We start from the raw sequence: 16,619 nt of genomic DNA, 5'->3' as shown, positions 1-16,619 counted from the left end.
TTACAAGTTGATTATCAGCAGATTGTTTTTTTAATCCATAATGCAACTTGTTTTACTGCCAGTTGTGTTTTGCACGCCCACAGTTTGTATCTCCAGTCAAAGTTCTGCTGTGTTGCACTTGCTTTTGTGGACTTTGGGACTGGGCTGGGCCTCCCAATCACCTGTCTGATATCCCCTACAACATATAACATCCTTGTCTGGGATTAAACTTTGGTTTTTGGAGTTTGACCTGTCATGGTAGGATTTTTGATGCCAGCCCAGCCCATTGCATTATCTTTAATTTAATTAAAACATGCACTCTCCGACTACTTCATTAGGCACATCTTTCTAGAACTACATTGGAGCCCTTTTCACTTACAGAACTGCAATGATTCTGGCAAAGATTAATCAAGGAGTTGGACACTTTTCTCTGAGATTTTGAATCATGTTACTATAATGATATTGCAAATGCTAAAAAATTCTCGACAGCACCCCCATGATGTGAATCTCCCGTTACACTGTATTTCCACATAACCTTGCTTGGAGTAGCCATCAGAAGAGCGGTACACTTTGTTCATAGGTGGATGAACATGGTTGGCAACAATAATCTTTAAAAGATGCTGAATTGCTTGTTGGAGATCCAAAGTGTGGCAAAAAAGATAATATCCTCAGCACCATTTCACCACCACCAACATCCTGAACTGCTGTCATCATGATGGAGCTATGCTTTTATGTTGTTTAAACCAAATTCTGACCCCATCATCCTGAATGTTGCTGCTAACATTGAGACTGATTGTCATTTTTCCAGTCTGTTTTGATCCAGTTTGTTCAGCCAGTGTAAATTGCAGCCTCAGTTTCCTGTTTTCAGCTGACAGACTATGCTCGGCGTAGTCTTCTGCCGCTGTTTGACCTGTTGTGCAAAGACAGATGACATTTTGCATATATCGGTTGTAACAAGTGGCTATACGAGCAACCGTCGCCTGCATTTCATCTCCAACACGTTTCCTAACTCTTCTCTGTCCTCTGAAATCAAAACATCAATTTTGTCCACACAACGGCCACTCATTAGCTATTTTCTCTTTTCAACCGTTCTCGGTAACTCTGAGAGACAGTTGTCCTTCAACATTTTGATTCTGCATTTTAACTTCAGCGAATCCTCGTCAACGTCTCTAAATGCTAAAGCTGCTGCCAGGCGGTTGACTGATTTGCTGTTTGTGTTAACGCGCAACTGAATGGGATGTATGTGGCCGATGAATGGATGCATGCAATTTTTGTCTCCTCTTTCTGTCCTAGATCTTCTCCTCTGTATACAGACAGCAGCTGATTGTTGCCCTCATGATGCACCTTTCACAGCAGCTGTCCGGCATTAACGCAGTGAGTAATAAAGTATTCGGGGGAGGGAAATGCCTACATTTCTACCACTTCTTCCTATCAACCTCACTCAAACCACTAAACCGCGACTTTAGCATGTTGGATAATCTATTCGTCCTTTGTGCTTTTTCTCCAAGATCTTCTACTACTCTACAGCCATCTTTGCCCAAGCTGGGGTCAGTCAGCCAGTCTATGCTACAATAGGAGTGGGAGTCATCAACACAATCTTCACTCTGGTGTCTGTGAGTAATTCACTTGCATATACGCAACACCGGAACATGTGTTGGGATCTTCCTGTTCTGTCTCTAAATACGCCCCGCTCTGTCCCAGGTTGCACTGGTGGACAGAACCGGCAGGCGTACGCTGACTCTGGTCGGTCCTGGGAGGGATGTGCTGCTGCGCCGTCGCCATGACAGTGGGTCTCAAATTCCAGGTTTGTTCAGCCAGGTGTAAGATCTTCCGTCTCAGCTAAAACTGGCGTCGGCAGGCGGTCATGAGACACAGATGCAAACTAATCAGCACTTTGAATCGTCTTGTCAGCGCTTTGAACCGCCTTGTTACTGAAAAGTGCTTTATAAATAAAATTGCCTTGCCTAATATATGAGTACAGCTTAAAAATTTAGAATGTCAGCAAAACTGTTTTTTTTTTTGTCGTTTATTTTAGAAAGTGACTCATTTGGGCAGATGATGTAGATTTGTTACATACAGAGTGACACATACTGTCCAAACAATTAAAGGCAGTTTTTTTTAAATTAGACACTGATATCAAGTCAATTCAGCTGGTGTTGATCAGGTCAATTCAGTAGTAGAGGGGGCTGTTCATTAGTGGTGTTGATTAAATGATCAGCAGGTGCACTGGAGGGGCAACAATGAGACAACCTCAAAAACAGGAAATGTTTTGCATGTGGAGGCCACAGATATTTTCTCCCTGTTTTTTTGTGTGCTACTTACCAGTAATTTTGCATTTGACTAGGGTCAGAGTTACCACTGGTACTATGAGGTGATAACTGGTCCCTATAGAAGTTACACATGCAATCCAACTCCACCAGGATGGCACATCAATATGTGCCATTGACATAAGGTTTGCTGTGTCCCTCAGCAGGGTGTCAAGATCATGGAGGAGATTCCAGGAGACAGGCAGTTACTCTAGGGGAGCTGGACAGGGCCGTCGGAGGTCCTTGACCCATCAGCAGGACCGGTATCTGTTCCTTTGTGAAAAGAGGAACGGGGCGAGTACTGCAAGAGCCCCCCAAAGTGACCTCCAGTGGGCCACTGCCGTGAATGTCTCTGATTAAACCTTTAGAGACACACTTCATAAAGGAGGCCTGAGGGCCCAAGATCCTTTAGTAGGCCCTGTGCTCACTGCCAAACACTCGGGAGCCCGACTGGCATTTGCCAGAGAACGCCAGATGTGGCAGAAGTGGCAGGTTCTGTTCTTTTCACAGATGAGAGCAGGTTCACTCTGAGCTCATGTGACAGATGTGAAAGGGTCTGGAGAAGCTGGTACTATTATGCTGCCTGGAACATTTCTGAGCTTGATTGGTCTAGGGAGGAATATCCATGGGGGTACGCACAGACGTGTACAGGATAAACGATGGCATGCTGACTGCCATTAAGTATTGGGATTAAATCCTTAGACTCGTTGTTAGGGCCCTTCACTGGTGCAGTAAGTCCTGAGTTCCTCCTGGTGAATGATAAGGTCTCATGTGCCAATAGTATGTAGGCAGTTCCTGGAGGCTGAAGGAATCGATACCATTGAGTGTCTGCCACACTCCACTGACCTAAATCCACCAGAACATCTCTGGGACATCATCTTTAGGTCCATTCGACGCCACCAGATTGCACCACAGACTGTCCAGAAGCTCACTAATGCCCTGTTCAGGATCTGGAAGGTGGTACCTCGGGACATCATCCGTGATCTCATAAGGACCAAGCCCTCGCATCATCAGGCCTGCAGACAAGCACTTGGCAACCATACAAACCACTGATTACCCGTTTGAGTTGCTGCAATGATATTAGAGCAAATTGGACAATCCTACTGCATCAGTTTTTCAGTTTCACTTTCTCAGTGCCTTTGGATTAAGTGCTCTATCTGTTGATAATTTTCATTTTCATCAAACTATATGGCATCCTTTTGTTCCTAACATATTATCCATCCCATATCACTATAAATATACATCATGACCCCCCCCCCCCACCCCCCCAATTGAGATCATGTGTGTGAGAGATGTGTTTTCAAAGTGTTCCTCTAATTTCATTGAGCAGAGTATTTCAAGTCTTTATTACTGGCAGGTTTGGTGATTGTGCCTTTCAGATAATGAAAACCCAAAATTCTGCATCTTAGAAAATTAGAACATTGAAGAGCTACTCTTTTCTCTCCAGAATGACTTCTCCTGGATGAGCTATGTCAGCATGGTATCCATCTTCCTTTTTGTGAGTTTCTTTGAGATTGGTCCTGGTCCCATTCCTTGGTTCATAGTGGCCGAACTGTTCAGCCAAGGGCCTCGGCCGGCCGCCATCGCCCTGGCAGGTTGCTGCAACTGGACCAGTAACTTCATCATAGGCATGACCTTTCCATACATACAGGTAGGGAGTTGAATCCAGCTTATGCAATGGACTGTAAGCTAGTGTGGATCTCTCTCTTAGTGTCATAAGATCAAACAACGACAGTAATTTTGGTTTCTCTGACATTCCTCTCCAGGCTTGGCTGGACTGTTACGTGTTTGTTCTGTTTGCCGTGTTGCTTCTTGGTTTCACCATATTTATCTATCTCCGGGTTCCTGAGACCAAGGGCAAGACGTTTGAGGAGATTGCTGCGGTCTTCCAAAAGAAACGGAGGATTCCCAAAGACAACGCTGAACTGCAGCAGCTCAAAACATCCAGCGACGCTTAAGGAAGTGACAGCTTTACAGTATCTTGCAAAAGTGTCCGTACTGTACCTCTTGACCTTTTAACATTTCATCATCTCACAACAACAAGCTTTGAGGTTTTATTGGCAAAACGTGTGATAGACCATCTCAAAATAGAGCATAACTGTCACGTGAAAAGAATATTAAGATAGTTTAAAAAAAATAAAATAAATAAATGTGTGGCTTGCATTTCTGTTCAGCCCAATTAATCAATATATTGGGGCTGAATGTTGTCTCTTAGCCTGTATTTATGTCAGACTTGTTTAGTGTGTTCCTTGTACTTCATGATGTTATTTCTTCACTTATTTTTTCTCCAAGGAACCTCTGAGGCCTTCTCAGAAACTGCTGAATCTATAATTAGATATTTATTGATTAATTGTTTTTTATTTAGTGGTATCAGAGTGAGGAGGCCTAAATACAAATTCCAATCAGACTTTTCAGGTTTTTAATACTTTTTTAAACATGTATTGATAATTGTGCATCGTTTTACTTTCACGTTACAGTATTGCACTACTTTGTGTTGCTCTACCACATAAAATCCTAGTAAAATATATAGAAGTTTGCTCCTGTAACGTGACAAAATGCGAATAATGTTCAAGGGGTGTGAAAACTTTTGCAAGGCACTGCATCTTCCTAGAAGTACTGTTTATTAGGGACAAAGTACATGTATATAAAAATAAATGTCCCTTTTTACAACAACATCAGTTATAAAAGCCACAATGTTTACATGTAATCAAATTATGATTTTTTTACTGCAGTATTCAAAGTAAAAGTCAACTAATATAAATGTTTTACAGCGATAACAAACCATATAGTCACCACATGTGAGAGAAAGGTTATGAAACTTGTTAAAACTGAAAACCTCAAAAGGAATCAAAATATAGCAACACTCACAAATTCACTAATTTATGCACTTGAGTCCTTAAAATAAGTGCAAAAACAGTGGCAGAAGGAGTAGGAATACTGTACTGCAACAGAAAACTGTGCACCCTGCCGTTAAATCGTTGTCAGCTTGTATTCTCCATTTGGCCATAAAGCCGGTCTAAATGAGGGAGAGTATAAAAAGCGTATAAACTACAAGACAAGATAAGGCAATGCCAACAAGTAAAACAATTGCACTTATGTGTCTATAAAATGTTATAAAATAACAATTTCCTGCAGAGTCTAAAACTTTTTTTTGCTGCAAATTTATTTTGAGAAGCAGATATTTGATCAAATCTTCCAGTTACCGGACTCGGGTGCAGTTAATTTGAACACTTTTAGCAAAGAAAAGAAAAGAAAAAACATTGTATAAATAATAAGATTTAATTGGAGTGGAAGTCTTTTTGGCTTCAATACCAGAGGTTCTTCCGCTTGTCGGAGAAGGGGACACCTCACACGAGGATGCAACAAAGAGAGGGAATAAGTGGCATGATCAATGGCTGCTCCACCCTCTCCAAACTAAGGAGATAAAGATGAGCAAGCTGGGTGATCACACTTGATTCTTAAATTGTAAAGTACTTTACAGAATGATACCTGGTTTACAGTATGCATCATATGCACTTGGTTAATAAAGAAGTTTATTACACTCATGCTAAGTTTACACTTCAATGACTGTGTGTGGCTTATGGCTTTAAAAACTCTTGGTGAATTATTTAGAAACAAATATGATATATTGATGGGGCTTTTTTTAGGAAAACACATTATTATTATTATCAGAAGGAGCACATATTTGAATGTTGAATTTAAATGTTAGCTCTTATAAAAAAATATATGGAAAAAATTAACATGCATCCATATTTAAACAAAGAAGAAAAAACACCTTTAAACTTTTAGGATTTCTTTGTAATTGTTTTGTAACTCACATAAGCTTTGAAAGAAAGTAGTACGCAAAAGTGTCATGAAAAATACAATTTTGTATTGCAAAAGTATTACCTTTATGGCATTTGTTTCTTTATCTTTCTTCTGTGTGATATTAAATAAAAAACACATCTGAAAAATTAAGCTTTCGCTTGCTTTCTCTTTCTGTTTGAAAAAAAAACATAAAAATTATTGCTGTGTAATTGTAATAAACTGCATTATGTTGGTTTATGCTGCTGTCAATTCCTAGTTTTATAAATATAATAATCAGCTTATGGTATTAATATATTTGATGCTATTTTTAATTTTTCAAGCATGTATTTTCATAATTTTGATAACTGTGGAAAATGTAGAGTTAAAACTTCGCCATAACTCTAATTTAAAAACGGCATTCAACACAAAAAAACATTAAGGCAGGTACAATATTGGTACTTTTAGCAGCGTAGGTTGATGGAAAATGACATTGGCATTTCCATAAAGCTTGTCAGCAGAGGGAAGCATGAAGTGCTCTAGAATTCCCTCCCATATCGTTAGGCTGACTTTGGGCTTGATAAAACAGAGTGAAACAACACACATGCCACCCCCAAATCGCCACTGCCTTTAGAAATATCACACTGAAGCTCAAGCAACTTGGACTGTGTGACTCTCCACAGTTGGTTTCATCCAACAAGCCTGATGGTTGCTATTAATAACGGATATCCACCAAAGTCTTCAAGGGGCTTTGCTTCACAATAACTTGCTTGTGCAACTTTTTTTAACCACACTTTTTTCGTCCACTTAACTTTCCACTTTGATTTAGCTTCTTTAGCAATAGTTGCTTCACACTCCTTGTCAGTCACTGGCAAGAGTAAAGTCAGCATTCTTCCATATAATGATGTAGGCCATGACATGGCTATAGCATAGCACTTTTGTACTTCCTTGTTATTGGTTTTAGGTCATATTTAAAATTTCACACATACTTAATCGTGGGTTTTCATAAGCTGTAAGCTATTGTAAAACGACCAAAAATAAATGCATAAAATATATTACCCTGTGTGTGTGTGTTATCAAGCAAATGAGTTTTGCTTGTGACGGAACTCAATTAACTTTTTAGATGAGATTTTAATTCATTGAGACACACCTGTGTAGTCACATTTTAAAAGCCAATTAGGCCCCTGTGAAAAGAAAACTAAATGTTAAGCGCTGCTGATGTATAACCATTGTGAGGGGGAAAAAAGATAAGTTACAGCTTGCAAGCGCGCTGTCAGTGAGGAGCGTTGCCTCCATCCACCGGCGCCGCCCGGTTTCAACCTATCACCCCCTCTGCTCTGCGCCCCTCCCGTGCTGCTGAGACTACTCCACGCATGCGACGTGATTCTCCTCTTTCAGTAAGCGACACACAAGGTAAGCTACACAAGACTTTCAAAAACATTCTTTCTGACAGTAAGTTAAGCAACACGCTGGACGATGGTGTCGCTTCGCTTTTTTGTAATATTAATAGGCGGGCTTGGTGACGACGGGTGTTCCGGCAGTGATTTTTGGGACGAATGAAATGTTAGCTGAGCGGTTGAAAACACCAGAGGGTGCTGCTTTAGCTAGCTTTAGCAGCCGGGCTTTCAGTGAACGTATCCCCTCCCCGGCTCGACAGCTAGCTGGACTAACTCTGTGAAAACGAGACGCTGAAACCTGAGACGAGCTTCTAGTTGAAGCTGCCCTGTCTAAATTGCCACGTCGTTAATGGGTGTCCTGGCTGTGCAGCCTGCCTGCCTGCCTTGCTGCTCTTGGCTAATTTCAGCCTTTGTTTGCACAACTGAGTAAAGACCGCAAAGTGCCGGACGCTGTTATGGTTAACACTTTTAGGCGCGGTTCAAATGAACGGCGTGGAGTTAGCATCTTGGTGGAACAAACACGCGTGACAGTGGCGACGTTAGCTTCTGGAAGCTAACGCAGTAAGCATTACACCTCCTAGTTGGGAGACCTAAGACATTTATATTGCATCTGACTCAAACCTATCTCTGTCACCCTAAAGGAGAGCTTTAAATAAGCGTTGTTCTCTAAATGTCGAAAAATCCCATTTTAAACGTTAAAGTCGCTTTGTAAGGACATTTGATAATTATTAAAAGTTTTTTTTTTTTAAATATGTTGTACGCGTACAATTACAGGAAAGAAAGTTGACCTTAATACAGCCCAGCAAACTCACCAAGACTGGTGCATGCCAGAATAATTATGGAAAGTTGAGTGGAAGGAAAAGTGGGGGAGGGTGCACGTTTGTTAGGATTGTGAAACGAAGCACGTTCAGGAACCTTGGGGAGATTTTTTTTTTTCTTCGAAAGAGTGGCACTTCTTTAGAATGTGTAAGCTGGAAAATAAAACTTTCAAATGACAAGATCGTGTGGTCTGGTTAAGCCTTACAACGCGTGTCAAACTTAAGGCCCGCGGGCCGAATCCGACCCGTCAAAAGGCATAACATGTCATAAAGTAGAGGCATATATCCTTTTATAAGTGTATAAAGTGGCTAAAACTGTTCATGCTGTAGCAAATGTTGATTTAAAAAAATAAATAAAAAATGAACTAAGCTCAGAGGGGACATAGTATTTTCTGTAACGGCTCCAAGGCTTTGGAACTTGCTGCTGTTACGTTCTGTCCATTTCTAAAGCTGCTCTGAAAACCCATCTTTTCTCATTAGCTTTTGACGTATCATGAAAGAGCTCATCTTGTTTATTTTATTCATGTTTTTTAATTTGATTGATTTTTTTTTTACATCTTTTAAGTGTTATATTTTAAGTTTTACTCAAATAACTTGGAATAATCTTATGTGTTTTATATTGTATTTTACTCTAGTTGATTGTAACTAATTGTATGTTTTTCAGGTATGAGATTCAATTTTGTTCTGCAATTTGGTCAGCTGTGCTGTTTTTAAAGTGCTTATAAATAAAGTTGGCTTGGCATGGAGTAACAGCGTCCTGCCACTAAATGACAGTTTTTCCACAGTTTATTTATTTTTTTTGCAGATAAACTGTTTAACCTAAGGGTGCTAATTTTATGCCGCTGTGAAGTTTCTTATGTTTTTATGTGAACTGGAATGGAATTATTAAATCAAAAGTGTCATCTGTGCAAGTGCAACTGGCCCTTTTAACGACTTCATGATGCCAAAGTGGCCCATCATAGAACTTAGTTTGAAACCCTTGCCTTATAACAACTAGGTTTCAGAGATTTCAAAAACATTGAAACCTCTGAAAAGCTGTGACTAAAAGTCATTTCAAAGAAAATGACTAAATGTTGCCAGGAAATGTTTAACAATCTTGGATGAACGCTCTTTCTTTTTTTGTCTTTTTCTAATGTCTGGTAATGGACCAAACATCCTTTTAGCCATAAGCTCACATGTATTACTGCAGGATATATAGTCACCATTAAAGATGGAGAAGGGAAATATTTTGTCTTGTGACAAAAAGGCTTTCTGCGTGTTTTTTTACCCTAAACATTACAGATGCACTTTAACTTTGCAATTAATTAAAAATAATTTCCAGTTGTTGGTGGGAATCACGTCTAGCCTTGGCTGATAAAGCATAGGTTCACAAATCAAATCAGGTAATTTTAAATTAAATCTAGTTGCAGATAAATCAAAAAGACCAAAGCTTCTACAGTAAGCCCCTGCTATGTTGTTGACAGCAATAAAAAAACGACATCCCAAATAGTATATGGGCTATTTTTGACTAATAGATTTGTCAAGTGTCATGCATGCCCCCTTTGCATGCTAATATTATATATATATTAGGAGAGTAAGTTGGAATTTTATTTTGCCTGGGTGACCCGCATGGATTTTAGATAAAGATGCCACCATTTACAGAGAGCGTTGGTCAACATCGCCGTGAGGGGGAAACAGAAGCAAAGAGAGAGGGGAAACCTTAAAATTCACTGAGACAAGAACATAAATGCAGTATTAGAAAAATAACATCACAAATGTATGTTTTCCCTGACAAAATACAGCCCATTAGTGATCTAACCTCAATCGAGCAGTTTCCATGTGTTCTTCCACGTTTATTCTCCTTTTACATCAGCAAACGAGGTTAAATCAGAGGCACCCGGACTTTGCCTCCGACTTAAGCATGTTTGCTGTGGCGATGACCCGGATAACTGAGAATTTGCACAGGCGTCCTTCTGTGTGATTCACCTAAAGGAAGAACTTAATGGGAGAATATTATTTCTCCTTTTGTTCTAGAAAATGTAAATCTCTACCTCCAGCAATGATATGGGTCATTTTACTTCCTGCGTTTAAGTGGCAAGATCGTGATTGACGTGTGCACCTTGTCCCTAAAAGAATGTTTATCGTAACAAATAAAGTAATCAGACAGAAATGCTTTTCCTAACACTTTCCACCCTAAAAGACAAACTAATCCCTTTTTCCTTTGTGTACGGAACAGCCCGCCGCCCACTATGGCAGATGACGACTTCTCCACCGCAGATGCTGGGGCCTCAGCTACGTTCCCGATGCAGTGCTCTGCACTGAGAAAGAACGGCTTTGTTATGCTGAAAGGACGTCCCTGTAAGATAGTTGAAATGACTACCTCCAAGACTGGAAAACACGGGCATGCCAAGGTAAAGCCTTCTTACAATCTCTCTGGGTTCTAAATGAACTTTTTTTTTTTTTTTTCTCAGGGAAGCCATATCTTAATGGATACATTTTATTCTCAGGTGCATCTTACTGGACTTGACATCTTTACTCAGAAGAAGTATGAGGATATCTGCCCCTCTACTCACAACATGGATGTTCCCAATGTGTCAAGAAAAGACTATCAGGTGAATCTACACTGTAGGAGAGGGTTACAGCAATTATGAAGTGTTTGTGCAGAGTGCATGCAGTTGCATCAGTTGAAATGAAAATGAAGGCTAATACTATAAATATATAAATAATTAAATAAATAAGCTGGAGGCATTTGATTTAAAAAATATTTCTAAAATTACAGATGGGCCTCTGTTCGCCCCCCTCCAGAGTATGTTCTGACCGAAAGCCCCAACTTTGCTCTTTTGAGAGCAAAAACAAAACCTGAATCACACAAATAAGCACATTTTTAGTTATTCATTTGTAGGAGCTGAATTTTAGCCAGACACTTTTCTTAAGAATTTCCCTAAAACATATCCGCTCAGCCAGCATTGGCAATGATGGAGAATTCAGGAAGAATGTGGAAACATACCCCTTTATGAATAAGAAACTACAATACTACGCATCTTGGGAGAACACTTGACTCTGAAATGCCAAAGAGCCTTAGATGGCTCAGTTGTGTGCTGCCAGATATCTTTTTATTACATAAGAGCTAATTGAGAGTTACCGGTTTGGTCATATAATCACCATAACTTAGGGTTAAATGATCCCTGACCGCATGTTTTTAACTGCTTGTATGTGCTTTCCTGGCTCCTTGTATGCTTTTCCTGGTGGCAAATTTTAGGTAATTGACGTCTCAGATGGTTTCCTGGCTCTGATGCATGACAATGGAGACATGCGGGAGGACCTCAAAGTGCCAGATGGTGAGCTGGGCAAAGAAATCGAGAAAAAGTTCAGCGCTGGAGAACAGTTTATGGTAAGTTTCTATCTTCTGTGTCATGATAGGGATGGATTTTGGACCACTGCTGAATCTACTAAATCATCTACCTTTGTTAAAGGGCCATGATTTATAAACATGTTTATTAAGGCTACCTCTGGTGGCCTCGCTTCCAGGCACCAACACCCACGCTGCAAGCTTGTTTCCACACAGTCGTTCTTCATTAAGATCTGCAGAGTATATGATGCCAGTCAGAAGTTGACACACTCATGATCAGCCTGAGTGTCAGTTTCACTTTTGGCTTGTAAAGATGCATCTAAGGGTGGAGTGGTAACACAGAAATGAAATTCAATAAGTTTCATGAATTTATGGGTTTTAATACATTCCCTGAATCCACACTACATAAAAACAAACTACCAAAAAGACAGTTGTCAGAGGCACACAAAGTGAACGAGGTGAATAAGTGATTTTAAGCTGCGTGTGAATCCAATTCAGGGAATTATTTTAGCACAACAGTTTCAGAGGCAGAAAAGACTACTTTAAAACGATATTTGTTTCATATTTATTACACTGCAAAAAGGGAACTCAAAATAAGTAAAATGTTCTTGAAAGTTTTGTATTTTTCCTTGATTTGAGCAGGTAAATAAGACTATTGGCCAATGGAATAAGAGTTTAGCACTTAAAATAAGAAAAATTAATCTCCATCTTATTTCAAGTGCAGGATATCTAATTATCTTTTTTTAGGGGTAAATATACTCATCCCATTGGCGAATAGTTTTATTTAGCTGCTCAAATAAAGGAAAAATACAGCAATTTCAAGAAAATTTTACTTACTTTTAGTTCCCTTTTTGCAGTGTACCTGCTGTGTAATCCAGGACGGGATCACCGGCACTGTTGTGCATGCATGATTCATTTGGAAATGGAGTGGTGTGGTTCTGTTCTCTTTTCCGCTAACTCCCTCCAAAGTGAGGATTTCAGGACGAGGCAGCAGCAGCTGTGGTGTGCCTGTGAGACAGAGCTGAGGGAAGAAAGAACGGGGTCAGCAGCTCTCGCTGCTGCCTCAATACAGTGACTCCAGAAGGACTGGTGCTTTCACGGAAAGTCGCCACTAGCGCAGAAAAAGCCCATAGACTTGTTGTAAGTCGCTTTTTGAAAGAAAGTCGCTAAATGGACAACACCGTCTCTAGTTCTCCTTCCCTCCAGAGAGTAGCGCAGCACAGTAGCCACTAGCCAGCTACACAGCCAGGATTTTTCAGACTATAAGGCACACTTAAAATCCTTAAATCTCAAAAATTGACAATGCGCCTTATAATCCAGTGGGCCTTATGTGTGAACAAAGACAACTTAATGCACAGTGAAACAGGTATTCCAGTGTGGTTCATTTTATGAGAGGCTTGAGCAATTGTAGTTTCCTGAAGGTTTGAAATGGGGGGGAAAAGCCGCCTAACATTTAGCTTCTGGAATGGCCCCAATCTCAACCATATCCAACCTTTTATGGACGAGGTTCTCAAAGTGTGTTACAACCAAACGGTTCAGCTGCATCTTTAAAGGCCCACAGTGAATATGACGTTCATGCCAAAGATGACTGTTGGTACGTTTCTGATCGGCACTGCAGATGCCCCTTGAGTGAACAAGTAATTCTTGGTCAGCTTATTAAAATAATGGCCAGCAGAAAAGCCATAACATAATGATGCAACTTCTTCTTATGTTTTCATTTCAGGTGTCTGTGTTGAAAGCCGTAGATGAGGAGCATGTAATCGGCACTAAGAACATGACTAATTAGACCATGACAGCATGACAGGAGACCTCAGCTTCCTATTGTCCTATATGGTTTTGAAGCTTCACCAAAGCTGCTGGCCTTCACCCCCCCAACCCCCTCCCCTCCCAATTTCAGCTGAAATTCTGAAAACTGGACTCAGTCGGCTTCAGCTGTACTTCAGGCTCAGGCCAGTGTGGCATCCCTCTCAGTCCTTTCAAATGTATCACAACATTCCTCTAACTGTGGAAAATTACTCTGGGGATGCTTCGTTTTTTTTTTTTTCACACCAGCTAGCTGACTTCAGTATCTCTGAAACCCACCTACTGTACTTTAGCTCCCTCGGACGAAACTGCATCTCCACCGTCTTTCAACTTTGCATAAACACCGCATTAATCCATTAAGTCATCGAGTTATGCCTATGCACACAGTTACCACACCCCCAACATTCACACGCACACAGCTCACGCCTTAGCATCTATATGTTTATGGAGGGAGCCAAGTTTTCTTTTCTTCTGCACTCGCACTGCAGATGTGCAGGCAGGTTTTTCTACTGCATGTAGCCCAGTCCCAAGGTCAGTGTTTTCCAGCCGACAACTGTGCTGTCTCAGCAGCCCAACAGGCTGGAGCAGAGGAGGCTGGGGCGGGGCAGTTCTCTCCTCTATGCTATGAAACTTCCTTTTTCACTTGAGGCCTTCACAAGCTGACAAATATATAGACATTATTTTGAAGGAACAAACGTGAGATCGCCTATAAATATACAACTAAATGTTAGCAAATGCTATCTAAAGCAAGCTGCAGAAGATTAGATGGGGGTGGGTAGCGAAATAAAGGTGGAAACGCTAACATTTTAAGAACTGCATGAAGTTTAGGGGACGTAAGGAATATTGGGTCGCTGCTCGGTGGCTGCTGGAGTTGTAGAAAACACATTTTGTGCGGTTTGCACTCTCAGATATGACTGCACAGTGGCTCCTAGATTTGTATGAAATGATGCTGCAGTCCTTTATTCTGTTACATCACCTACACTGTTATGGATGACGGTAGACCGTAGCAGGACATGTTAGTGCTTTGCAGATAAATTGAACTTTTTCTCTCTTTGTTACATTACAACCACACGTGTTAATCTATCTTGTGGATGCTTTTTTTTTTTTTTTGGGATGGACCAACACAAAGTAGAGCGTAATTAAAATCTGCAGACCACGAGACCAGCTTGCTAGGTTTCATGACCCTACTGAAGAAGATGGGGGGGGGGGGAAGAGAACGGCATGATCCTGCCACCGCCGTGGTTTACAGTGGGGATAGTGCGTTCAAAGTTTTATGCAAAATGCTACGTTAGGCTGAAACCTTCTTCTTTTTTTTTTTTTTTAATAGCTCTATCAGAGTGTTTGGGGATCAGTTGAAAAACATGTCACACTATTGAGATCTTTCTTTGTAAAAGATAATAAAAGCCATGTATCCTTTCCATTCCACTGCACATTTCTGCACTGCCTTGTGTTGGTCTGTCGAATAAAACCCCAATAAAACCAAAACACTGAGGTTTGTAGTTGTAATGTGACAAAACGGACAACGCATCTGTAAAGTTTTGGCAAGGTGCTTCATCCATTTGGTTACTAAAGACCCTGCATTTCCAAGCATGTCAGATTTCCCCTACCTCCTAATAAAAAAAAAAAAAAAGAATTAATAGCTCGGGAGCACTGTAGCCTAAAGAATTGTAGTTGTTTACATTGCTCTTATAGAAAAAATAAATGTTTTGAAGACGCTCATCTTTAGGGACCGCATGTGCTCAAAAAAGACCAGTAGCTGCCACTGAGATGTGGGAATGACTAATTTTAGACTTAGGAAAGTTCTGCAGTTGCACGAGCAAGAGTAAAAGCAATACTTCAAAGTAAAGTACTTTCTAAGTTTAGTTTTTTTTTTTTTTTTAAATCCTCTTAAAAGTAAAAAAAAAACAAACCCACACACGAAACAACGTTCATCCAGATAACCGGTTTCTGTAGCAAACTCCCTCAGTCCCGGTAGAACGGGCGAGGAAAATGTTTACATGATGTTTAATCATCAGGTCACTGCTCAAAAGCTGATCAGAAGCAGATTTCCTAAATGTGTGTAAACATGCAGATTGTAATCTGACATTTTGAAGGTATTCTGTTCCGTTTTTGTTCAACAGCAGCCGGTCTGTTACGTTCGTCTGGGCTTCAGTCAGCCCCAAGCATTCAGTTTTCTTTTTTTTTAATTTCCATCAAGACGCCCAAGTTGTTTGCTGGGTCTTGTATCTTTTGTTTCTGATCATTCCAGTATATATATATCTCTATTTTTCTCCTACATAGTTGTAGCTTAAGAAAATGACTTTTAATTTAAAGCACCAGTTTTATATTTGTAAATAAGTCTGAGTACTTCTTTCTTCGAGCCCTCAGTCTAAACCTACAATGGGTTGGAGTAAAATGAATAAATAGTATACGCCAGAATTGTACACGTTAATCAAGCACACTCTAGCACTTGGCGGTGCCCTATTATTTTGTTCTTTTCTAATTGCATACATGTGCCTGTACAAATATAAATGAATTTCTGGGTCTTTTAAGAATATACGTGTATACAAATTCCCAATATCCAAGTAATTGTCGCTTTCATTTTTTTTTTTTTTTTTTACACTATATTTTCGGGGATGACTATTGTTATGGCATTTAAAGAGGAGGTGTCTCCTTTAACACATTTGTGCTCAGCTATATTTGTGTCAAAGTAGATTTTGGTTAGTTCCTGGTCCTTTCGGTTATCGGCCTCTTTCACGAAACGAGCTTCTCTCTGAGCTAACCGCGGAGTCACTGAATAGGCCCGTCTGAGCGTTCACGCTTTAAACCCACCTCACGGTACCACTGGGTCCATAAAGAGCACCATGCATTAAAATGTCTGACTCTTGTTCTGAAAGATAAAACACAAACACGGCATATGCTTCCAAAAAATGTGGCTCTATTATAGATTTTTTACAACCAAGACCCGAGGCGCTGGGTTCTGACCAGAGCTCCATTATTTGTCGCCCTTCTCGGGTTTTGTACCGTGGCTAAAGTCCGGTGTTCTGTGCTGTCTTTAGTCCTCCTCAGTGTGTTTATTGGCCAGGACAAAAATCATACGAGCCACTGTGGCACGGCATACTGGGCCGTTACAACACATCACCTACTGGATAAACAAAAGCCCCTTTCACAACATCCATTCGTTCCAAGTGTTTTTACGCCTTGTGTTCAATCGCTAGATCCCAAT

At 40.4% G+C, this 16,619-nt stretch overlaps 2 protein-coding genes across 2 annotated transcripts; both read left to right on the top strand.

Annotated features, from left to right (window-relative positions):
- The first annotated feature begins 1,121 nt into the window (after nt 1–1,121).
- LOC118558111 (solute carrier family 2, facilitated glucose transporter member 4-like) lies at nt 1,122–4,296 on the top strand. The gene is given in 6 exon segments (XM_036128573.1): nt 1,122–1,353; nt 1,488–1,592; nt 1,681–1,728; nt 1,730–1,783; nt 3,733–3,936; nt 4,052–4,296. Coding segments are annotated over 6 exon segments (642 nt in total). The 5' UTR covers nt 1,122–1,314; the 3' UTR covers nt 4,244–4,296.
- Nucleotides 4,297–7,348: 3,052 nt separating this feature from the next.
- LOC118556252 (eukaryotic translation initiation factor 5A-1-like) lies at nt 7,349–15,328 on the top strand. The gene is made up of 5 exons (XM_036128577.1): nt 7,349–7,481; nt 10,499–10,673; nt 10,770–10,874; nt 11,522–11,653; nt 13,335–15,328. Exons 2-5 carry the CDS (start codon nt 10,512–10,514, stop codon nt 13,395–13,397), a joined length of 462 nt encoding a protein of 153 aa, XP_035984470.1. The 5' UTR covers nt 7,349–7,481; nt 10,499–10,511; the 3' UTR covers nt 13,398–15,328.
- The last annotated feature ends 1,291 nt before the right edge of the window (nt 15,329–16,619 follow it).

Source organism: Fundulus heteroclitus, unplaced genomic scaffold (genome assembly GCF_011125445.2).
Source record: "Fundulus heteroclitus isolate FHET01 unplaced genomic scaffold, MU-UCD_Fhet_4.1 scaffold_100, whole genome shotgun sequence".
NCBI lineage: Eukaryota > Metazoa > Chordata > Actinopteri > Cyprinodontiformes > Fundulidae > Fundulus > Fundulus heteroclitus.
This window is presented reverse-complemented; position numbering and strand designations above follow the sequence as displayed.